This window comes from Chiloscyllium punctatum, chromosome 19 (assembly GCF_047496795.1).
Source record: "Chiloscyllium punctatum isolate Juve2018m chromosome 19, sChiPun1.3, whole genome shotgun sequence".
NCBI lineage: Eukaryota > Metazoa > Chordata > Chondrichthyes > Orectolobiformes > Hemiscylliidae > Chiloscyllium > Chiloscyllium punctatum.
The window spans coordinates 89,170,192-89,194,933 of NC_092757.1; the positions used below are offsets into that span (position 1 = coordinate 89,170,192).

A 24,742-nucleotide genomic window follows, 5' to 3' on the forward strand; every position below is an offset into this window, starting at 1 on the left:
AAAGTTTGCCTGTCATTGTGCCAAGAGTTTAATCTTTAATGGAACATGGGTCATGTCAAATATACCAGATCAATAAAAGCCCACTTTCAGTTTTCTTTGAAAATAAATCTCCTTACTGTTGATCGTTTAGATCAGCATAAAAAGCCACCTGCACATTTGTAAAAGTTCTTTTATGTGAAATTAGCAGATGTTAACTTATTTTGTGTCTTTAATAAAAACATTTTTTATTAAGTAACTAACTTAATATGTAAGGATGGAAACTAGGAGCGAAATAGAGACTGCAAAGGAACTTGACTGTATGTGATCCAGACTTTAGAGTTTTGCTTAGCCTGAACTTTTCCCTGATTGCAGAAGTAATTTTAGAGTCATCATCATACAACACAGACCCTTCAGTCCAACTCGTCTATGCTGGCCAGGTTTCCCAAACTCAACTAGTCCTGTTTGCCTGCGTTTGGCACGTATCCCTCTAAACCTTTCTTATTCATGTACCTGTCCAAATGTCTTTTAAATGTTATAATTGTACCAGCCTCCACCACTTCCTCTGGCAGTTCATTTCAAATACACACCACTCTGTTTTGAAAAATTTGCCCCTCAGATCCCTTTTAAATTTCTCCCCTCTCACCTTAAATCCATGCTCTCTTAGACCATAAGACATAGGAGCAAAAATCAGGCCATTCAGCGCATCGAGTCTGCTCCGCCATTCAATCATGGTTGATAGGTTTCTCAACCCCATTCTCCTGCTTTCTCCCTGTAACTCTTGAACCTCTTGATACTCCAGGATCTAACTATCTCAGTCTTAACTGTACTCAATGACCTGGCCTCCACAGCGTTCTATGACAATGAGTTCCATAGATTCACCACTCTATGGCTGAAGAGGTTTCTCCTTACCTCTGTGCTAAAAGGTCTTCCCTTTACTGTAAGGGCTGTGCCCTTGGGTCCTAGTCTCTCCTACCAGTGGAAACATCTTCCCAACATCGACACTGTCCAGGTCATCCAGTGTTCTGTATATTTCAATTAGAACCCCACTCATCGTTCTAAACTCCATCGAGTGTAAACCCAGAGTCCTCAAATGTTCCTCATACCGGTATGTTAAGCTTTTCATTACTGGGACTGTTCTCGTGAACCTCTTCTGAAAGCTTTCTTGTTTTGGACTCTCCTACTCTGGGGAAAAGACCATGGCTGCTCACCTCATCTATGTCCCTCATGATTTTATAAACATCTATAAGGTCACCCCTTCAGCCTCCTACATGCTAGGGAAAAAAGGTCACCCCTCAGCCTCATGTGCTCCAACCTATCGAGCTTCATCTTATGAATCAGACCCTTCAATTTTGGTAATGTCCTTGTAAATCTTTTCTGCATCCTTTCCAGTTTAATAACATTGTTCCTAAAGCAGGGAAACCAGAATTGGTCGTATTACTCCAAAAGTGGCATCACCAATGTCTCGTACAGCCCAACTCCTACATTCAGTGCTCTGACTGTTGAAGGCAAGCATGCCAAACACCACCACCTTCATCTGGTCTATCTGTGGCACCACTTTCAAGGAACTATGCACTTGCACTCCTAGGTGTCTCTGTTCAGCAACATACTCTAAAGCCTGCTGTTGTTTGACTTACCAAAATGAAATACCTTGCATTTATCTAAATTAAACTGTCACTGCCACTCCTCAGCCTATTGGCCCACCTGATCAAGGTCTCATTGTACAGTACTCTTAGAGAACCACCTTTACTGTCCAATATACCACTAACTTTGATATCATTTGCAAACTTACTAACCCATGCCTCGTATATTCTTATTCAAATCATTTATATAAATGAGACAACAGTGGATCCAGTACTGATCCTTGCGGCACACTGCTGGTCACAGGCCGCCAGTCTGAACAACAATTCTCTGCCCATCACCCTGCGTCTCCTACTGTCAAGCCAATTTTATATTCAATTGTCTAGCTCTCCCTGGATCCCATGTGAGCTAATCTTATTAACCTATAGTGCTGTTCTTAAAGGCTGTGTCTTAAGAGTCCTTGTGAATTATCAGTCCAGTTTGTAAGAGCCATGGGCCTTCAATACAAAGCTGCTGTTAAATTGTTATGAAAAGTTCTCACATAGTGCAATGGGAGGGAGGGTGTTCTTGTGAACTTGTGATTGAGCATGACTTGTTTATGCTTAATGCTGGAACTGGCTAGCTGAAATTGGAAAAGTTCCAATGCCTAGTACTAATATTCCTCACGTTGATATATCTACACCTTCAAAGAAAAATAAGTGCATACAATATTGGGCACAGTGATTCATCAGAATTTAAGGAAATGGAGGCCATTGGGCCCAACAAATATTTCCTATTTTGATTAGTACTACCTATCTATTTATCTCCACATCTCTCCATTCTGGCATCTCATAAGGTAGAGCTAATTCACTCATTAACCATTTACACTTCTCCCCAGTTCTGTTTCACCAACCAAGAAGTGCTAGATTGCCTGTCAGGCAAATTGTGGTGAAGAAATGAAAGCTGTTGTAATATGGCTTGTCATTTTTAAAAAATATTCTTTCCACCCGTAACAAAAGAAAAGTAATTATACTTTTCTGAAGCATGCAGTTGGATTATTTTACAATGATGATGCAGTAACCTTGATAATATAATTTATGATCACCTTCATAGAATTGATTTCATGTTATTGACAGTAATATGTACAAAAGGTTATGGTTGATTGTCAGTGAGTAATCAGGCTGTAATTAATCTCAAAGTTGGAATGACAGCAATAAATGCTTGAGCTTTGCTCTCATGTTCAACTGAACATTTTGAACAAAGGAAGTTGGACAGAGATTTAATTGTGGTGTATAAAATTGAGAGGCCTAGATACTGTCCATAAGAAGGACTTAGTTTCCTTAGCAGGAATTTCAATAAGCAGAAGGCATAGATTTAAGGTTGTGGAAGATTTGAGGAGTATGTCCAGAGGATGGTGGGGTTCTGGAGCCTGCTGCCTGAAAGGGAGCTCTATGCCTCCATTCATAACTTCCAGGATCTGACATACCTTTTGTTAACTGCTGTCTCAATTTTGAACAGTGAATGCACATACATCTTTTAGGTTTCACTGCTCACTTCTAAATTTGTATCTTTATATTGTATTGCCATTCTCTGTTCTTTCAGCCAAAATGTAACAGTACATTGTTCAGTTTATCAATATCTTCTTAAAGTTTATCACTATTTTCTTCACAGTTCATAATACTTCCAAATTTTGTGATATCTGCACATTTTGTTGCATCCTGCACACCCAAATCTAAGAAATTAATGTAGGTCATGTAAAACAGAAATCTTCTTATCAACCCTGGAGAACTCACTATATACCTCCAACCAATCCAAAGAATAGCTTTTCACTACTGTTCTTTGTATCTTTCATTTAACTAACTTTTTATCCATGCTGTCCTTTTTCTGATTATCCATGGGCTTCAAGTATGCTTTGCTGACAAGTATGTTATGTGGTACTTTATCAAGTGTCTTCTAGAAGCCCACGTACATAACATTATAATTGCATTATGCTCCTAAGCCTTCCTGTTACTTCATTAAAAATACTGAATTACACTGGTTAAACAATTTCTCCTTAATGAATTGGTGCTGTCTTACTTTAACTAATCCACTTTTTCCAAGTAACATAGTTTTGATCCTGGATGATTATTTCAAAAGATTTTCCCTCCAGAGAGGTTAAACTGACTGGCCTGGAGTTGTTGAGTTTATCCTTGCAAATTGTTTTGTATAATGCTGTAGTAATTGCAATTCTCCAACCCTCTGGCACCACCTAATCAGATCAGAAGATTCTGGCCAGTACTCTGTATAGTTTCCACCCTTGCATCCATCTAGCCCCGGTTTCCAATCAACTTTCTAAACTGCTCCCCTTTCTAATTCTTCCTATTTATCAATTTCTAGTCTGTCCAGCGTAACTGTTACCTTCTCTTTCACTATGACTTAGGTAGCATCTTATTCCTTTGTAAAGACAGATGCATACCAGTTATTTAGTACCTAAGCCAAGCTCTCTGCCTTATTACAAATAAAAAACCCGTTTTGGTCCTTAATTGGCCCCTCCTCTTACCACTCTTTACAATAAACAAGACTATAAAAGTCATTTGAATTTATTTCAGTGTTGGCTGCCAATTCCTTTTCAAACACTTTCTTTGCTTTTTTTTCGTTTGCCCTGTCTTTATCCCTGGTGGGAATGTCTTTCAACTGTATCACAAAACCTCTTTAAAGGCAGCCCATTATTCAATTACATTCTTATTTCCCAATCTTTGGATTGGGCTCAGATTACAAATCATTCTTAGTCCATTGAAGTTGAGGTGGGCTATTTTTACTCAGGATTGCTCATGTTCTCTTTCGTGACTAATAACATTCTCATTGTATTTTGTTCGCTGTTTTCTAAATTTTCTCTTGCTGATATTTCATCCACATGATGCACCTCATTCCCTCAAACTAGATCCATCATTGTCTCCTTCCTGATTTCACTGGCAACACATTGATTTCGAACATTCTGTTCAAAATACTTTGAAAGTTCTGGCCCCTCTCAGCTCCTCATGCTACTACTATCCCAGTCTGTAATAGGATAACTGAAGTTCCCATTATAACTTGCCTATAGATTTTGGTACCTTTTCTGTAATTTCCTTGCAAATTTGCTCTTCAAAATTCTATTGCAAAGACTAAAATTTCATCTATTTTTCAGAGTAAGTGGTGTTTTATAACTTTGCAACAAATACAAATACTACACAAGAGGGGAGAAGGTAGCAGTGCAGTTAAAGATGTGCAATCCATCTAACTGTCCCTGTCCATGTGCAAGACCTACTTCGATAGTCCAGGGACCAACTGTTTTTAATGAAAATTCAAAAGACCAAAGCCCTGGATGCAAGACACGCCCAACGTTGAAAGAAATGATAGGAAATTGATGTATTGTATTTTACAGGTCTGAGGATTACAGGGGGAAGAAGAACATTAGAGAGCAAGAAATTTCAAATTTCAACACATGAAAACAATTATTTGGAGTAGAAGACCAGATAATGTGCTTTTGTTGCAAAGATTCATTGAGGTCCATTTTGTTGCCTCATGGCTGCTTTGTAGCTTTGTTGTTGCCCCTTTTTATCACTTTGCTAAAACTTGATATGAGCCAGGCATTGGACATTTATGATCATTGACTGAACACTTTTCTGCCATGTAGTTAACCATAAGATCAGAAGAAATCAAACATAAGTAAGCCATTCAGCCCCTTGAGCTTGCTTCACCACTCAGTGGGATCAAGGCAGATCCAATATTTCCTCATCCACTTTCCTGCATTTTCTTAACCCTTGATTCTCCTACTGACCAAGACTCTGTCTATATCAGGCTTAAATATGGACAAGGACTCTGTCCCCACAGTTTTCTGTGACAAGAAGTTCCAAAGAGAGACAACCTTTTGAGACAAGAAATTCCTCCTCATCTCAGTCTTAAATTGGCATTCCTCTATGCTGAGACTATGTCCTCTGGTTCTAGACTCTCCCATGATGGGAAACATGCTTTCAGTATTTACCCTGTCAAGCCCCTTAAGAATTCTAAATATTTCAATGAGATCACCGCTTATTTTTCTGAATTCTAATGAGTAGTGTGCCAGAATGCTTTGCCTTTATTCATAAAACAATCCCGCCTTGTGAACCTTATCTGAAATGATATCTGTTCTTAAATAATGAGACCAAAACTGCTCTCAGTATTCCAGGTGTGATCTCACCAGCACCTTGTATAGTTGCAGTAAAGCTTCCCTACTCTTATACTCCAACTGCCTTGAAATGGGCCAACATTCATTAACCTTCCTGATTACCTGCTGCACCTGTGTCATAGCTTTGTGTTTCATGTGCAATTGCTTCCAATCTCTGCAGGTTTCTGCAGTTTTTTTCCATTTAAGTAATAGTCTGTTCTTTTGTTCTCCCTTCCAAAGTGAAAACTTTACATTTTTCTGCGTTAAACTATGTTTACCAATGTATTGCCCACTTACTTAAAGTGTAGAACAGTACAGGCCCTTCGGTCCTCAATGTGCCAACTCTTTTATCCTTCTCTAAGATCAAATTAACCGACATACCCTTCGTCGTACTATCTTCCATGTGCCTATCCAAGAGTCACTTAAATGTCCCTAATGTATCTGACTTTACTACCACCGCTGGCAGTGCATTCCACGCGCTCTGTGTAAAGAACCGACCTCTGACATCTCCCCTAAACTTTCTTCCAATCACCTTCAAATTATGCCCCTTTGTGATAGCCATTTTCATCCTGGGAAAAAGTTTCTGGCTAACCACTCTATCTATGCCCCTCAACATTTTGTACACCTTGATCAAGTCACCTGTCATCCTCCTTTGCTCCAATGAAAGAGGCTTTAGTTCCCTCAACCTTACTTCATACGACATGCCCTCCAGTCCAGACAGCATCCTGGTAAATCTCCTCTGAACCCTCTCTAAAGCCTCCACATCCTTCCTATAATGAGGCAACCAAAACTGAATATCATATTCCAAATGTACTTAATCTATCAGTATCTCTCTGTAAACTGTGGTATCCCTTTCACATTGTGCTTTTCCACCTACTTTTGTGTCGCCTGCAGATTTGGCTACAGTACATTCACCTCCTTTCTCTAAGTCAGTAGGATATTATTGTAAACCGATGCAGTCACAGTACTGATCCCTGTAGATCTCGGCTGGTCATAGGTGACTAACCCTTATCCCCACTCCTGCCCACTAGCCAACTCTCTATCCATGCCACTATACTACCTCCAAAACTGGATTGTTATGACTTAAGCTTTTGTGAGGTACACCTGAAAGTTCAAATACAACACAGCTAGTGGTTCCTTTCTGTTCACTCTTGCTGAGACTTCCTCAAAAAACTCTAAATTAGTCAAACACGATTTCTCTTTCAAGAAGCCATGCTGACACTGCTTGATGAGATTATGATTTTCCAAATGTTCTTCTATTACTTTCTTAATAATTGATTCTAGAAATAAACCAGTCAGCCTGTAGTTACTTGCTTTTTGCCTCCCCTTTTTTTTTGAAAAGGGGTGTCATATTGTCATTTTTCCGATCCTCTGGTACTTTTCTAGAATCCAATAATTTTTGGAAAATTTGCAATCAATGCATCCATGTGCTTTGTAGCTACTACTTTTAGGATCCTAGAATGCAAACCATCAGGGCCAGGAGACTTATCTGTCTTTAGTCTTAGTTTGTCTACTCTTCTTCTTTGGTGATGGTGATCATATTTAAATCTTCTCCCAATATTCTTTAATATAATGGGATGTTTGGACTATATTCCGTTAAATGTCTGTTTAACTCCTCTGCTATTTCCTTGATGCCAAAAATCATCTCCCAGATTCACTTTCTAAGTGGCCTATGTTCAGTTTGATTCTCTCATTCTTTTTGTATATTTAAAGAAGCTTTTATTGTCAATTTTTATATTCTTTGCTAGTTTTCACTTGTTTATTTTTTGCCTTTGTAATTTTTTCAGTCCTTCTTTGCTAGATTTTGAATTTATCCCACTCTTCAGGGCTGTCACTTATTTTCGCCTCCTTATATGCTTTTTCTTTCAACTTGATATTCTCCTAACTTCCATGGTTAGCCGTAGTTGATTTATTCCTGATAGTCCTGTTATTCCAATCGCATCTTTAAACAACTCAGCAGGTCTGTTGGCATATGTGGAGAGAAAGCAGAGTTCACATTTAGGGTCCGGTGACACTTCTTCAGAACTATTAGTATGAGGAAAAGGTGAAGAAGTGGGGAAGGGGAGGAAAGGAATAAACAAGTAGGTAAAGATGAAACCCAAAGAGAGAGGAAGACTGGTAAAAGGATGGATAATGGTAAGCCACCGGAAAGAAAGCTGATAATGAGGGTCATAAGTGGGTGAGAAAAGGTTGGCTCTGCTGAAAGCAGCCAATGTCATGACAGGGCCTGGGATGTGTGAATGGATAAAGGACATACAGGAAGGTGTTCAGGTTCTAAAATTGTTAAACTCGTTATCAAGACCTGAAGGCTGCAGGGTGCTCCAAATGGAAAAATGAGATGCTGTTCTTGCAGTTTGCGCTGAACCTCGCTGGAGCACTGCAGAGGGCCCAAGACAGAAATATTCGCCAGGGAACATGGTGGTGTGTAGAAATTGCAGGCAGCTGGAAGCTTGGGGACATTTTTGCAGACAAAATGCTGCCAGACCTGGATAAGTTACTACAGCAATTTCAGATTTTGTTTCAAATTTCCTGCATCCAGAGATCTGTTTTATTTTACTTTGATTGATGGAGAGCGAATGTTGGGCTTTTATTGTCTCACTGCCTTTGAATTCACTGGAGGAGCAACTAGTTTCAGTTCTTGTATTCAATGAAAAACTTGTTTTGTCAATGAAAAATCTGATCTTGTATTGCACGGTAGGACAAGGAGTAACAGTGCAAGCTAATAACAGCTAAATTTGATGACTATTAATTTGCTATATCCTTCAACAACAATTTTATTTTAATGACTGAAAATAAGCGCAATTCAATTTAATGTTGGTTAAAATCTTAGAACCAGTTAGAAATGTTAGTTTAATAACTCATAATGGTTTTGATGCTGAACTTAAAAACTCATATGTCACAAGTTCAAATCCTCTCATGATATGTTATGAAATTGAATTCAATAGTTTGTTTGGGTTAACACCAGAAAAAAGTCTGCTACTGATTCATGGAAGACCTTGAAGCCACCACTTGTCAAATGTGATATTGACTCTTGATGCCCTCCGAAGGGGACTGGTGATGTTCACTTGACCACACTTTCCCAAGGCAGCTATAGATGGAAATTAAGTGGCATCAATGATGTCGTCTACATGTGAAGAATACATTTTTTTTAAAAAGTTGAAATTTTAAAAATTGAGAGCTTAGTAGTTAATTGTTTTAGGAATGGAGTTGTATGCAAGGATGCATAACTTGCACAGTTTGCTTTGATAAGACTGTAGAGAAGTTGAAAAGCAAAGGCTAAAATTTTGAAATCAATTCACTGGGGAGCACAGTCAATGGAGCTTATTGAAGGTCAGAGTTATGAGTATGCTAAACGTGTACGTACATGTATGGATACAGATGAGTTTTCATGGAGTTGAAGCTTGTGGGTAGAAGTAAAGCATGGTTTGTGGAAATCAAGCCTCAAGCTGATATGCATTAATTTTTTTGGCAACGATAAGCAATAGATAAAATATAGGCAGATAATGATCATGATAAAAGAGGTGTGGGGATTTGCATTTTGTGGTGGAATATTTAACTTCCGTGTCTGGAATTGTCTTTGTTTAACTTTTCTGATTGCTGTTTTTCTGTCTTCTATCCCTTCTTTTCCTTTCCTCCTCTACCAACAAGTTCAGACACACGATCTTGTGCTCTTTGTCTTACCTCTTTAGTCATCCACATTTCACTGGCACACATTCATTCTGCTTTCTCCTGGTTCTTTTTATCACGAGACAAATCATTTAACCACAGAGTCCCAGCTTACACAGCATACCAGTGTGTTGACATCACATCATTTTTGCCCTTAATTTTCCACTTCGAGTTTTAGACTTTAATCTGTAATTGCTTTTTTAAACAAAGTTGGATGTTGCTACTTGGAACGGCAAGACAACTTGCTTTAACATCTTGTTCTGTGAATAAGAGTGCTTTTTAAAAATCAAATGGTTGATAATATTGTGTTTATATTTACTGGGAATTTTTAGGGGAAAGTTGCAGATTCACAGTGGGTATTTATCATAAAGTATACTTCTGTTTGCTGGAGTTTGGGGTGGTCTAATTAAATTTACCTCTTTGGAACAGAAAATGGATTGAGGTAGAAGAAAACTTACCATGTTAATGGATCTAATCTCTCTTTATTGCTATATACCTGCATTCTTACTTTACTGAAATCCTTAACTGCTTTGTGATCCTGTATCAAATGAGAAACGGCACTTATATGGTGCTTTAATATCCTCAGGACTTCCTAAAGTGCGCAATTAAATCATTTTGAATTTACTCACTGTTGGGTGGAGAAGTATAATATCTGCTTTAGCAGTCTTCCCTATAACTACTTGATTGCAAAAGGATCCATTTGGTGTCCCTCCTTGATCCAAGAATCCTAATATTTTTTGTTTCCTAATCTTTGCAAACTTCACTATGTAAATCTTTTGCACAAGTCAGCCCTGAAGAATGCTGCCTGACCTGCTGCGCTTTTCCAGCAACACATTTTCAGCACAAGTCAGTTTTGTCAATTTTGCGTTGAAAATGCTTCATGTGGAACACCAACTGGAAGAAGTACAAAGGATGGCAATGATGTTCTATGGATAGGGGATTTAGATGGCCATTGTCAAGAGTGGTTCAGTAGCACAACCACTGAGTTGGCCAAATCATAACATACTACATTACTGCTAGAGTTGATTTGCAAGGGAATAAACAAGAGGCAAAACTTATTTGACTCCACCCGTACTAATCCATCTGACATAAGTGCATTTGTCCATGACCGTATCAATAGGATTGACCACTGCACTGTTCTTGTGGAGACCTTATTTCACTTTGAGGATATTCTCCATTGCACTGCATTCAACATGGAGCAGTGCTGGTTCATCAGCTGAGGAGGGGAGGGAATTGTTAATCAGTAGGTTTCCTTGTTTTTGTATGACTTGATCCTGTGAGACTTCATGATGTCCAGTTGAGGACTCTCAAAACAATGCCCTCCTGACTGCATATCACTGAGACACTATCTGCTAGTGGGACAAGATGTATCCAAGTACGGTAATGATGGTGTCCGGGGCATTATAAAATATAATTCTTCGGGAATGACTATGGACAGCTCTTCCAAATTTTGTGCAAGTTCCAAGATATTTGCAGGGTTGAAATTTAATGGGGTTAGACTTTGAACTAATCGAGCAACTCAAAACTCAACTCTACCGTTGCCATTTGGCCAGGGGCCTGAAGACTCCAGGAGGACGTACCAGGCATACCTACAAAATGAGGGGTCAACCTAGTGAAGCTACAAAAGAGGACAGCTGGCATGCCAAACAATGGCAGCAACATGTGACAGACAGAGCTAAGCAGTCTCAACTAATGAATCCGGTCCAAGCTCTGCCACATCCAACTTTGAAGGCTAGTGGACACTTAAGCAATTAACAAGAGATGGAGGCTCCACAAATATCTCCATCTTCAATGATGGGAAGGTCAGTGTAAAAAAAAAGTCAACTGCAACATTTGAGCCATTTTCAATGAGAAATCCAAAGTGGATGATCTATCTCTGCCTCCTGAGACACCAGCATCAAAGATGCCAGTCTTCAGCTAATTTGATTCACTCCACGTAATGTCAAGCAGTGGTTGAAGGCACTGGACTACAAAGACTATGGATCCTGATGACATTTCAAAAGTAATACCAAAGAATTTTGATCCAGAATGTACTGCAAGTCCCGCTAAAATGTTCCAACATGGCTGCAACACTGGCATCTATCTACCAGTATAGAGGATTAACCAAGCATGCCTTGACGATAGAAAAAGTAGGCAACCCCAACTTGGCTAATTGCCACCCAAGTGGTCCATTCTTGATTATCAATAAAGTGATAATCGGTCATTGTTATGAGAGTGGTTTTTGATAGCACTGTCAATGACCTGCTAACTGACATTCAATTGGGGTTCTGCCAGGGCCACTCCGCTCCTAACCTCATTAAAGCCTTAGTCCAAGCATGGATAAAAGAGATGAATTCCAGAGTTGAAGTAACAGTGACTTCTCTTGAATTCTCAAGCAATATTTGACTGAGTACAGCATCAAGGACCTTTAGTAAAACAGGAATCAATGGGAATTGGAATGGAAATCTATGATTGGTTGGAGGCAGGAAGATAGATGGTTGTGGTTGTTAGAGGTCCATTATCTTAACCCTAGGATATCGGTATGCACTTTGCTCAGTATCTTCAGCAGCTTCATCAATAACTTCAGAAGCGGTGAGGTTTGCTGAAGATTGTGTAATGTTTAGCATCATTTGCTGTTCAGATATTGAAGCAGTCCAAATCCAAATGCAACATGATCCAGAAAATATCCAGCTTAGACAGGCAAATGGCAAGTAGCATTCATGCCTGCCACTTGAGCAACAATGACCATCTCTAAAAAGAGAGAGTGTAACCATCATCTCATCGTTCAATGGCATTACCATCATTTAATAATCCACTGTCAACATCCTACAGGTTATCATTAACCAGATCCTCATTGAACTGACCATATTTTTAGATTACTTACAGTGTGGAAACAGGCCCTTCGGCCCAACAAGTCCACACCGAACCGCCGAAGCGCAACCCACCCATACCCCTACATTTACCCCTTACCTAACACTATGGGTAATTTAGCATGGCCAATTCACCTGACCTGCACATCTTTGGACTGTGGGAGGAAACCGGAGCACCCGGAGGAAACCCACGCAGACACGGGAGAACGTGCAAACTCCACACAGAGAGTCGCCTGAGGCGGGAAATGAACCCGGGTCTCTGGCGCTGTGAGGCAGCAGTGCTAACCACTGTGCCACCGTGCCGCCCACAATAAATACTGTGGCTATAGGAGCTGGCCAGCAGTTAAGAATTCTGTGTTGGCTAACTCACCTTTTGACTTTCCAAAGCTATTCATAGAATCATAGAGTCCATACAATGGGGAGGTAGGCCATTCAGCCCATCAAGTCCACACTGATCCTCCAGAGCATCCCATCCATGCCCAATCCCCTACCCTATTCCTGCATTTCTCATGGCCGGTCCATTTAGCCTGCACTTCTGTGGACACTACGGACAATTTAGCATTGCCAATCTGTCTAACGTGTACATTTTTGGATTGTGGGAGGAAACCGGATCACCTGGAGGAAACCCATGCAAACATGGGGAGAATGTGGAAACTCCACAGAGACAATTGTCCAATGTCGGGACTATGAGACAGCAGTGCCAGCCACTGAGCCACTGTGCTACCCCATGTGGCAATGCACATCTCAGGACTATGATGAAACACATTCCTCTTGCCTGGATGAATGCATCTCCAGAGACACACAAGCTTAACACCATCCAGGACAATGCCTTGACTGGCACCCCATCCATCATTCCACCACTTAAATATTCTCTTGCCCCACTATCACTCCCCATCCATGGAATGTTGCAGTCCACTAAGACAGTTCACCAGCACCTTCTTGAAGCTACTTGGGGATGAGCAATCAATAGTGCCCACATCCTATTAAATAAAGAAAGTTCATTAATGAAATAACTGAGGGACCTCAGTGAGGATTTCTGTAATTATAACTTTACATCAATAACATACCTCTGCTGATCACACCTAACTTACTTTGCACTAAAATTGACTTCACCTATTGAGGGACTTTTGTTTAAACCCTATAGATTTCTGTTTAGCTCAAGCTCCTAGATGCAAAAGGCAATTAAGTACCACTTTGATATTAAGGGTGGCTTCTGTTTTGTCCCGGTCAAAGGGCCAGATGTCTGGGACATGGCAAATACGTAGGAACAAATAGGAGAAAGTGAAGACTGCAGCTACTGGAGATCAGGGTCAAAGAGTGTGGTGCTGGAAAAGCGCAACTGATCAGGCAGCATCTGAGGAGCAGGAGAATTGATGTTTCGAGCATAAGCCCTTCATTAGCAATGAGGCTTGTGGCATAAAGGGGCTGAGAGATACATGGGAAGGTAGCTGGGAATGCGATAAAAGTGGGGGTGAAGCTGATAGGTCAGAGAGGAGTGTAGAGCAGATAGGTAGGAAGGAAAATGGAGAGATACGACAGTTCAGGAGGGCGGTGCCGAGTTGGAAGATTGGATCTGGGATGAGGTGGGAGGGAGGGGAAATGAAAAAAACTGGTGAAATTGACATTGACCTAGTATGCTTGGAGGGTCCCAAGGCGGAAGATGAGGCATTCTTCCTCCAGGTGTTGGGTGGTTAGAGTTTGACGATGGAGGAAGCCCAGGACTTGTATATTCTTGGTGGAGTGGATAGGGAGTTAGTGTTCGGCCAACGGGTGGTGGGGTTGCTTACTGCATATCCCAGAGATGTTCTCTGAAACCTTCCGCAAGTTGATGTCCTGCCTCCCCAGTGTAGCAGAGACCCCTTTGGGAGCAACGGATACAGTAGATGACGTGTGTGGAAGTACAGGTAAATGTCTGTCAGATGTGGAATGATGCTTTGGGGTGTTGGAGAGAGTTAAGGGTGAAGGTGAGGGCACAGGTTTTGCACTTCTTGCAGTGGAAGGGGAAGGTGCCAGGAGTTGGGTGGGTGTGGACCTAACAAGGGAGTCACAGAGGGAATGGTCTTTCTGGAACACAGGGGTAGGAAGGGAAATATATCCCTGGTGGTGGGGTCTGTTTGTAGGTGGTGGAAATGCTGGAGGATAGTGCAATGTATCCAGAGGTTGGTGAGGTGGAAGCTGAGGAACAGGGTTGGGGGTGTGTGGTTCTATCCTTGTGCAATTGGAGTGGTGGGATTCAAGGGCAGAGGTGTGGGAACATTTCAGAACATGCTATTTGTAAATAGACATTTCTCAATTGTTATTGATTCCTTCCATCACTTGATGAATGGGTGGAGACAAATAGTGTGGTAATTGGCAGGTGTAGATTTTATGCATGGGTTGGAGAATCTTCTGCATTCATAGGGTCATAAAGCACAGAAGAGGCCCTTTGGCCCATGAAGTCTGCCTGTCTACACTGATCCACTTTCCAGCACTTAGCCCATAGCCTTGAATGTTATAATATTTTAAGTGTTTTTTAAAGGTGGAAGGTTCCTGCCTCTACTACTCTCCCAGGCAGTGCACTCCAGATTCCGGGTAAACTGAAGTGCACTCACCTTCTCTGTAAAAAATATTTTCATCGAGTCCCTTTAAATCCCTTGCCCTTCACCTTAAAATTATGCCCCCTCATTATTGACCTTTCAACTCAGGAATACTGCAGCTTCTTATCCACCCTGTCTATGCCCTTCATAATCTTATACATCTCAATCAGGTCCCCCCTCAGCCTTCTTTGCTTTAAAGAAAATAATCCAGTCTGTCTATACTCTCTTCATAGCTAAAATGCTGCAACCCAGGCAACATCCTGGTAAATCTCTTCTGCACACTCTGCAATGGAATCACAACTTTCCAATCATAACTGGGATAGAGTGGCAAGCTTGGTCTGGGTGGGATGCTGTTCCAAGAGTTGGTGCAGACTCAATGGGCCAAATGCCCTCTTTCTGTAATGTATGAATTCTATGATTCTATAATAATGTGGCGATCAGAACTGCACACGATAATTCATCTGTGGCCTAAAGTTTTGTACAACTCCAATATAATCTCCCTGCCATGACTGATAAAGGCTCATGTCCCATATGCCATCTTAACCATCCTATTAACCTGTCCGCTCTGCCCTCCAACATCTGTGGACAAACACTCCAAGATCCGTCTGTTCCTCCAAGCTTCCTAGTTTCTTGCCGTTCATTGATTAGTCCTTTGTCTTGTTACTTCTTCCATAGTGCATCACCTCATACTTTTCAGCGTTAAATTCCATCCACCACCATTTTGTCCATCTGACTAATTCATCATATTTTCCTGTAGCCTAATACCTCTTTCTATACTATTTATCACTTAGCCAATTTATATATATATATATCACTATAACAGTAAGGGACTGTTAGACCCAGTACTGATCCCTGTGGTACACCACTGGACATTGGCATCCAGTCACACAACAGCCTTCTCCCACCACCCTCTGTCTCCTGTACTAAGCCAGTTTTGGATTTATCTTGCTAGGTTACCCTGGATCCCAAGTGCTTTTGCCTTCTCTGTCAGTTTCCCATGTGGCACCTTGTCAAAGGCTTTGCTCCATATGAACTACATCAAGTGCACTTCACTCATTTGTACATATGGTCATCTCTCAAAATTCAATCAAATATTTTGGGCATGAACTTCCTCTGACAATGCTATACTGTCTATCCCTGATCAAACGTTGCATCTCCAAATAGAGCTGAATTCTCTCCAGAGTTTTCTTCAGGAGTTTCCCTATCAGTACCCCTGATGTGAGACTCATTTTGTGGTAGATGCCAAAACAAATGCTGCACTGAATAACCTTGCTTGAGGAGTGGCTAGCTCTGGTGTACACCCCTTCAGAAAGTTCAAAAGGCCCATGACTTGTGTGTCCAGTGCACTTAGCCACCAATACCTCCGATAGGGTCTACTAAATTGAATGGACAATGCTATCTGCAAAAATGAGATCTCTTGAAGTGGCCTTACAACATCATTATAAACATTTTAACATGAGCAGTAAACATAATTTTTAGCTGTCAGTGATCACTGGAAAATTTCCCTTGAGCAATGTCAATCTGTATTGCTGTTAGATCCAGGATCAAAATAATGGAAGAAGATCATCACAACTGGATGCTGAATCATCAGATTACAAACATCTGACGTTTTAACCTGAGGTTCAATGATGAAAAGCTAAATCAAAAATAATCTAGCAGTGTTTGCAATTTGACCAGCACAAAATATTTAAAAGCATCTGAAAAAGGGGCCTCGTTTTATTTGCAGAGTTGCCAATTCTACCAGTTCAAATACTAATTTTAAATCTGGGATTCTAAAACTATGAATACATCCGTACAAAATCTATCTTGTTTCTGAGTTCAGCTGTATGATATACCACAAAATAGTTATTAGATTTCTGTTAGCTCTCATGGATTTCATTTTATTAAATCTTATCATTTTCTGGAATTATGTGAGAGGAGACAGTGGGGTAGTGGTAATGTCACTGGACTAGAAAGGACCAGAGGCCCAAGCTAAAGTCCTAAGCACACAGGTGCAGTCCCGCCATAGCGACTGGTGAAAAAAATACATTAAATTAATTAATACATTTAATTTTTAATTAATTTCTAGAATTGAATGCTAATCTCTGTAATGGTGCCATTGAACAATCAGTAATTTTCACAGAAACTCATCTCATTCACGAATGTGTGTTAGGGAAGGAAATCTGCCACCTTTACTTAGTTTGGTCTACATGTGACACCAGGCTATATTTTAACTGTCTAAGCCACTCAGTTTGAGGGCAATTAGAGATGGGAAGCCAAGAATGGTTTCGCCAGTGATACCTAGATTCATTAAAAAAAATTAAAGGACCTCAGGATAATGGCCAACTTCCTCCATTCGATGAACACAAGAACGTTCAGGAAAAGGTACAAGTTACCTGCGTTTGTTCTTTAAAGGGGAACAATTTCTGTTCTGTTTGCTTGTCTTTTCACCAGGCTCATTGATGGCTACTCTCTTCCAAAATGCATCTTATGACCTCACATCTATTTGTGGCACTCAACTAGCACAGCTATTGTTATTCTTACTTAGAGACTCTCTTTATTCATAATTCTCATCACTGTTTGAATCCTCTTGATTAACAACAAGTTGCCTCAATCAACCTTGCTGTTTATTATGTTGAAAACTCAATTCCAAATACAGCAAGTCCAGCTCCCCAAATATTTCTATTTAGCTTAGTTTCCTGCTACTCTGAATCACTTTGTTTCCTCCCAATGCTGATAGACGGAGCTAGAAACACGTTATAATTTGGAAGCAAGGCCAGCTCTCGAGTAATGAAGTTCAAGATTCTCAGTCTGAATATAAACTGGCCTATCTATATTCTTGGTTGATTCATGAATTCATATTCAATATAACGAATGGAAGATTGGATCTCTTAGTGTTGTGAAGTAATCTTAAGCCTGAGTACATTCTAACTCAATTGAAAGCACCTAGGGCAGTAATCATCTTAAATGATCTTGGCCCAACTCCCAGACACTATCTGATGATCTTTGCTGAAAAAGCTTCGAATTATCAAGTTGAGAAGTAATTGGACTTGATGTCCTGCAAATATGTCTGTTCATATGGAGTGTCCATATTCTATAAACAAATATAGAACTTTACCCCAGCAAGCATCTGGTTTTCTCAGGAAAGATATCCTCACAGGTATCACAAAAGTATATGTTGTCTCAAAGCTAATCTAATGAGGGATGGCTAATTTTTGCATTTTAATATTTATTCATAAAATGTAGGCTTCATTGGTTTGGCCAGTATTTATTCCCTGTCATGAATTGCCCTGGAGAAGGTGGGACTAAGATGCCACCTTGAACCACTGCAATCCTTGGATTATAGTGATGCCCCCTGTACTGTTTGGAAGGGAGCTCCAGGGTCTTGAGTCAGTGACGAGACAGTATAGTTCCTAGTCAGGATTGGTATATGGCCTGGAGGAAATGTTGCAAGTAGATAGTGGTGTTGCCATATATCTTCTGCCCTTGCCCTCCTAGGTGAGAGAGATGACAGATTTTGAAGGTATCATTAAAGGAGCTTGGTGAGTTCGTGCAGTGTCTCATAGATGGAATGCACTGCTATCACTGGACTTTAGTGGTAATGGGAGTGAATGTTGGTGGATAGGTTGCCAAAACAAGTGGGCTGTTTTGTCCAGAATAGTGTCAAGTTTCTTGAATCTCATTGGAACTGCATCCATCCAGGCAAGTAAGGAGTATTCCATCACACTCCTCATGAATTGTACCTTGTAGATGACGGACAGACACTGTGGAGTGAGGGGCAATGAGTTACCCACTACAGAATTCCTAGCCTCTGACCTGGTCATCTAGCCAATTATTGATATAGCTAGTTCTGGTCAATAGTAACCCCAGGATGTTGTTAGTGGGGAATTCTAAGATGGTAATGCCATTGAATGTCAACTGGTGATGGTTGGATTCTGTCTTGTTGTAGATGATAATTGTGTGGCACTTGTGTGACATAGATTTTACTTGTCACTTATTAGCCCAAGTCTGGAGATTGTATATATCTTGCTGCATATGGACTCCGACTGTTTCAGTATCTGGGGAGTTGTGAATGGTGCTAAATATTAGGCATCATCAGCGAGTGTTCTCTCTCTGTTTCTTTGTCACTCTGTCTCTTCTACCCTCCTTGACATTATATTTTGGAGAAGGTATTTGATGAAGCAGTTGCAGATGGTTAGGACACTATCCTGAGGAATTCCTGTACTGATGACATATAATAAATAAATCCAAAACAAAATATCATATCGTTATAAAGGTAGAATTAAATGAAAAGATGGACAACAAACAATAATGCAGGAAGTTATTAAATTCAGTTTACATTGGATTGTATACAGGGGAACCTTGATTATCCGAACAAGATGGGCGGGCACTATTTCGTTCGGATAACTGATTATTTGGTTAATTGATTTCCTCTGGGGCTTGGAGTTTTCTGTGAAGTCTGCTCTCCGTTCAGGAGACTAGGCAAAAGCACATTCCGCTACCGTCCCCAACCCAGTCCACTTCCCCCTGCCTGTCCTGCTCCCCCAGGGCAACCGGACTGTACACCAAACGTACGACTGCTGCTGCCTTTGTGGGGTAAGTCTCCAAATAGCACACGCGCGTACACAACGCTTTGACAGGTTCCAGCTCTGCCCTGTACAGGGCAGAGATTACCTGGGGAAGGGGGGAGGGTTGAGGGTTCACCCCTGTGTAGAACTCCAGGGAAAGTGTGGGAAGAGAGAGAGGGCAGGAGGTTAGTCATTTGGAGACAGTGCCTGGACTGTCCAGGACTGTTCTTGGCAGCATTTCAGTGAGCCGAGTTCGTTTTTAATCATTGCACCTGTAAACAAAAGACTCGATCGGGGTTGAAATAGTTCTTTGATGTAATGTTTCTATCGGGACCTTGAAATCCCCTTTGGATAATTGAGGTTTCTCTGTATTGGGTTTTCTTTAAACATTTATGATGGTGACAATAATTGTTTGCACTCCTGTAACACCTTTAACCTTGCAGCATGTTTTCATGTACTGACAATGTGTCCAATTTAGGCAACTTTAAGCTTTGACTTGAACAGCAATATGACTCAGCTATTAAATACTTGAAAAGTATAACCAGGTAGGACATAATGAGTGAGATAATTAGCTCATACATCTCTCTCAGTTGGGACCTGTTAACAAATGGATCAATATCTGCTGCACCAAACAATATCAAATCAGTATTACATAAAATTGCAACTTTAGCAACCAGAAGAAAAGTTTACACTGTTGCCTTAACAATTAAATTTCAAGTTGGCCAGAGTCCACATTTGCCAACACTTGAAGGTACACCAAACACATTTGGCAATGTTGTTGATTTGCCAAAACTGGAAAATGAGTATCAGCTGACACAAAGGTTAGTACAAGCAAATTAACGATCATTGGAATTGTTCACAGACAAAGCCACGAAGTCTACAAAATCAGTACTTTATTCATTACTGAGGTGTTTTCTTTGGAAATTTTTATCTCCTCCATAATCATTTCCCAAGGCAAACAAGGGGAAATACTTGGAAAAGGGGTTGCAGTTAATGATGAAGTTTATAATTTTTTTTCTATCAATGAAGGGTGTCCCATAAATAAGCGGTTCAGCACATTGTGCAATCTATAGCCATTGGCAGTTTTTATCCACATTTGTTGTAGAAGATTAATTGTGAACCTAAAGGCTTATGTTAACGTCAGGAGATTAGAGAACTGACTGCCTTTTTAAAAATGCTATATTTCTAATTATGGTGAGATTCTTGTGAAGACATTTACCTTCTGAATGAGACTGACCACATTTTTAGTAAAGCACTGAGTAATCGACCTATTTTGCATTTAGTGGAAATTGTAAGAAAAAATCTGAAGTTATTCATCTATCTCTTTCATCAGTGTCAGCTTTTAAAATTGTGCTTTGTGATAGAGTTTGCAGCTAAGTCAAAGATGTGTGGAGGAAGAGTAATGTTGAGAAAGCGGGAGGCTGTATAAGCACTTGGACAGCTGGGGGGGAGCAGAGGAGGTTTACAAGAATGATCCCAGGGATGAAGGACTTGTCACATGAAGAATGTTTGAGGACTCTGGATCTGTACTTGATGGCTTTGAGAAGCATGAGGGGGATCTAATTGAAATTTACAGAATACTGAGAAGCTAGATAGAATGTTCATGGAGAAGATGTTTCTACTCTTTGAACGCAAAGACACAGCCTGAGAGTGAAGGGACAACCCTTTAGAATGGAAATCAGAAGGAATTCCATAAACCAGAATTGTTATATTGTCACAGAAGGCTGTGGAGGCCAAATCATTCAGTGTATTTAAAACAAAGAAAGATAGGTTTGTGGTTGGTATGGGGATTAACAGTTACAGGGAAAAAGCAGGAGAATGAAATTGAGAAATAGATCAACCATGATCAAATGGTAGAGCAGACTTGATGGGCTGAATGGCCTAATTATGCTCCCATATCTTGTTCTCCTTGTTTAAATGAGAAGATTTGTTCAGGTCAGATTTGAAGGAAATAAAGAGTATTGGCACAGTATCTCAGTAAATGAATCATTTATAGTAATATATTGTTTCAAAGCAGGTTTCTTTTGGTGCTGATTGAACACTTCTCATCAGAATTGCTAACTCATTGTTTATAGCATTAGAAAACTTATTCTTGTGCTAATGACATATCATCTTTTGGACCTTCACTTTCCTGTTTCCTTGACCATTATCCAGTTTTACATTTTTCTATTGAAATTAGGTTTGCGCTCAACAACTTAAAATATAAAGTATCTGTGTCGTTGCATGATTCAAGAGTTTTGTGTGCCGTGTGGGTAGGTGCGGCTTTCACTCCCTCTCATTTTAATAATACACACTGTACCATGGGAAAATAAATGTGAAGTAACCTCACAAGAAAATGTTCATAGTACCTTGTTTTTCTCCTGGTTAATCACCAACTGCTGAGTCGTGGTGGGGGTGCTGGTGCTAGTGGAGGAGGAGATGTAAAAGAACAAGGAGGAGGTACTATGAAAATTGCTAGTAGGTTCTTAACAGTAAAAGAATGACATGCTGTATTTCCTTATAAGGCCTGATATATTTGGAAGTGGCCACCCTTCCAGGAGCTGTCGGGGCGAGTCATAAATGGGGTGGGAGTGTAGTTTCTTTCTTAGCTGGCAATGACACAACACCGACTCACTTCCTTATTGATCAGTTCAAACCAGTTTTTACAGGAACTGACAGTGATATATGGGGCCAGCCTTGTGAGAATCATTCATTTGAGATACTGTGGTCTGCCAGTGCAGTACTTGAGTTCATACTGCTGCTCCTTAACTTAATCACAAATGACTGGTGGTGCCAGATGCACAAGATTTAACTAACTTTAACTTTTGTTTTAAGTTTATACAGCAATTTCATAGGTGAGTAAAATTAACTATTTGTTTCTTTTCTCCCTTTTCCCAAATAATATCTGTGGAATTGGAATTCATCCACATAGGGCAATTCCAAGCTTAGGCCCTTCACTTCAGAAACCCTTCAGAGAATACTTGGAGGCCCAGAAAGCCAAGCTTCACCATAAGTCTGGCGATGCAGTAGAAGCGGTAAGACCACCATGAATGTAATTTGTTTGTGTTTTGTGTTTTATGTTAAAATATTTTTGGCCTGTGTATCATTCTTCTGTTCACCTGACTGACTCTGTAGTGATTAATTGCTAAATCCATAGTTCCTGGAGAACTCTTAAATTGCAGGTAATTGGGACCTCAAACTGGCCAAAGGTCTCGGAGCCAGAAATTGAGGATTGCAGTAATTCAAAATCTAGAAAATATGGTCAGGACTCCACTTAGAAACTATTCTGAAAGTAGAGTTTTTCTGAAGTTCAGTCCACTTCAACAGTCTCAGATATGTGATCAAGAATAGATAACCACATTGAGATAACCTTTGTGTTGTGGTACTGAGCAATTTTCCATACCCACTATAAATGAGGTCTCATTCAATGGAAAGGCTGAAACTGTATGACCTTATTACAAGCTGTGATGAAGAAGGTGGTCTTAAATGATGTCACCACATCCTATACTTGTGACTAACTCCGGACCTTGTACCACTGTAGGCATTAAAACCACAGAGTTTGTATTTTCAGTAAGTAGTTTAAAAGATTATGAAAATATTAAATCTCAAAATATTAAATCTCAAAACATTTGGACAGTTATACCTATGTAATTTGACTAACTTAGGCTTGAAATTTAAGCTCTGTGCCTGAAAAAAACAATTAGTTTGCAATATTTGAATGTGATATGATCTTTTTGATCCAATGTTTGAATACAGTATAATTTAAAAGACATTGTATTAATGCACATTATTTTCATTCTCTCCAAACATGTATTTTGGACTATTAAACTACTATTTCCACCACCTTCCCCACTTCAACCCAAAAACAAAACTTGGTACGTGGTGTACAGTAGTGATGACGTGGATGTAACAGTCACCAAGCTCAATGCTTGTGCAACTTTTTAAAATCTGGGTACTTCCTTGCAATGGAATAGCTATTTGTGACATGCTGTCATAGACATAAGATTTTCAACTCCATTCACATGTTATGTGAAAGCTAATGTTGAAGTATTTGTGGATTTTGTTCTTTGACAAAGCCTCTCCTCGGAGGGTCAAAACTGGAAGGATCAGTTTTTACTTCTGCATTTTCTTAAATAGTTGTTTTAATCATTTTTTTCCACATATAAAAATAACTTGCTACTGGTTAGTCTTGAAATATTGGTGATTTGAATGTACAATAACCCACATGGAAAGAAACACCAATTGTTTGTTACAATTCACGCATGTCCCCTCTCTGAAATCATTCTTAATAAGAAAAAAATGCCTCTATCTACATTACCTTTCCTTCTTAAATGAGAATGATATTTTCCAGAATCTAACAAACTATTTCAAAATGCATGAACATTTTATCTTCTTTATTAAACCCCTATCAGACAAGTTTCCACTGGTATGTTAACAAAAGTACTTTGGTTTGGCTAAGAGCCATTGTTTCAACATGGCCATAGATGCAAAATATCCAAATCAAACTCTTAAAGCCATGGCATTTATTGAAGCAAAATAGTGATCCTGTCACCAGATGAATACAGAAGGACTGGTTGCGTGAATGTGTGTCAATCTAATTGAGTTGTTGAAAGATTTTTTTCTCTTTTTGATTCAGACTTCTTTTCTGACTTGCTGTGCTAATTTAAATCTGCAGATGGAGCAGCTCTGTAGGCATGTAAATGGGCACCTCAGCAGTATCAACTAAATTGACCAGTGAGAAGTGTCACATGCATGCCTGAAAGAGGAGGTGATGAACTAAATTCCCATCAGTTTTTTCCTGAGAGGGATCCCCACTATATTGATACTTTTGTCAGATTTTAGCTTGCTGTCTTTTAATAGCCTCAGAATGATGCTAAAAACTCATTTAGCCTGATCTATGAAGGCAATGAGAATCTGGTTTCCTATCACTGCACTGTTTTCCAAAACCTTCTGTCATCTTTGTAAAGACAAATTTCCAGTACTGACCAATAGGTCGTCACTTGTTGGCCACTTGACAAATACATCCTAAGCATTAAATATCTTTGACTGAACTTCATCTGGGGACTACAAAACAATAAATGCTTTGTTACAGTCCTGAAAATGAATAAATATTGCATCAGGCAGCTAAACAAACTTATGAAGAGAAATTAGACCTTTGGAGAGAATACTTCACTAAAGACTGATATAATTTTATGTCATTGATGGCAGTAATTAATTTTCACTTTCTGTCAGTATTCACTAGTTTGATTTGTCCAAGGGCCAGCTAGGTGTGTAGCTGATGTTTTAATAACCCTAAGTACTGTTCATTTTTAGCCTGTGGCAAACAGTTAGTCTCTTCATTAAAATATTAAATTAAATGATTGGAATTTGAAATTATCTTATTTGGATATGTGATTTGAAAGTGTGCAGAGGACCTTTTTCATGCCA

The 24,742-nt window shown here is 39.8% G+C and overlaps 1 protein-coding gene across 3 annotated transcripts in view; it reads left to right on the forward strand.

Moving 5' to 3' along the window:
• The window catches only part of vmp1 (vacuole membrane protein 1), a 196,738-nt gene that overhangs the window by 166,335 nt on the left and 5,661 nt on the right, over positions 1–24,742 (forward strand). For all 3 annotated transcript variants that reach the window (XM_072590019.1, XM_072590021.1, XM_072590020.1), the window contains exon 11: positions 22,248–22,350. In XM_072590019.1, the coding sequence (XP_072446120.1) occupies positions 22,248–22,350 (103 nt within the window). The remainder of the gene's footprint in view (positions 1–22,247; positions 22,351–24,742) is intronic.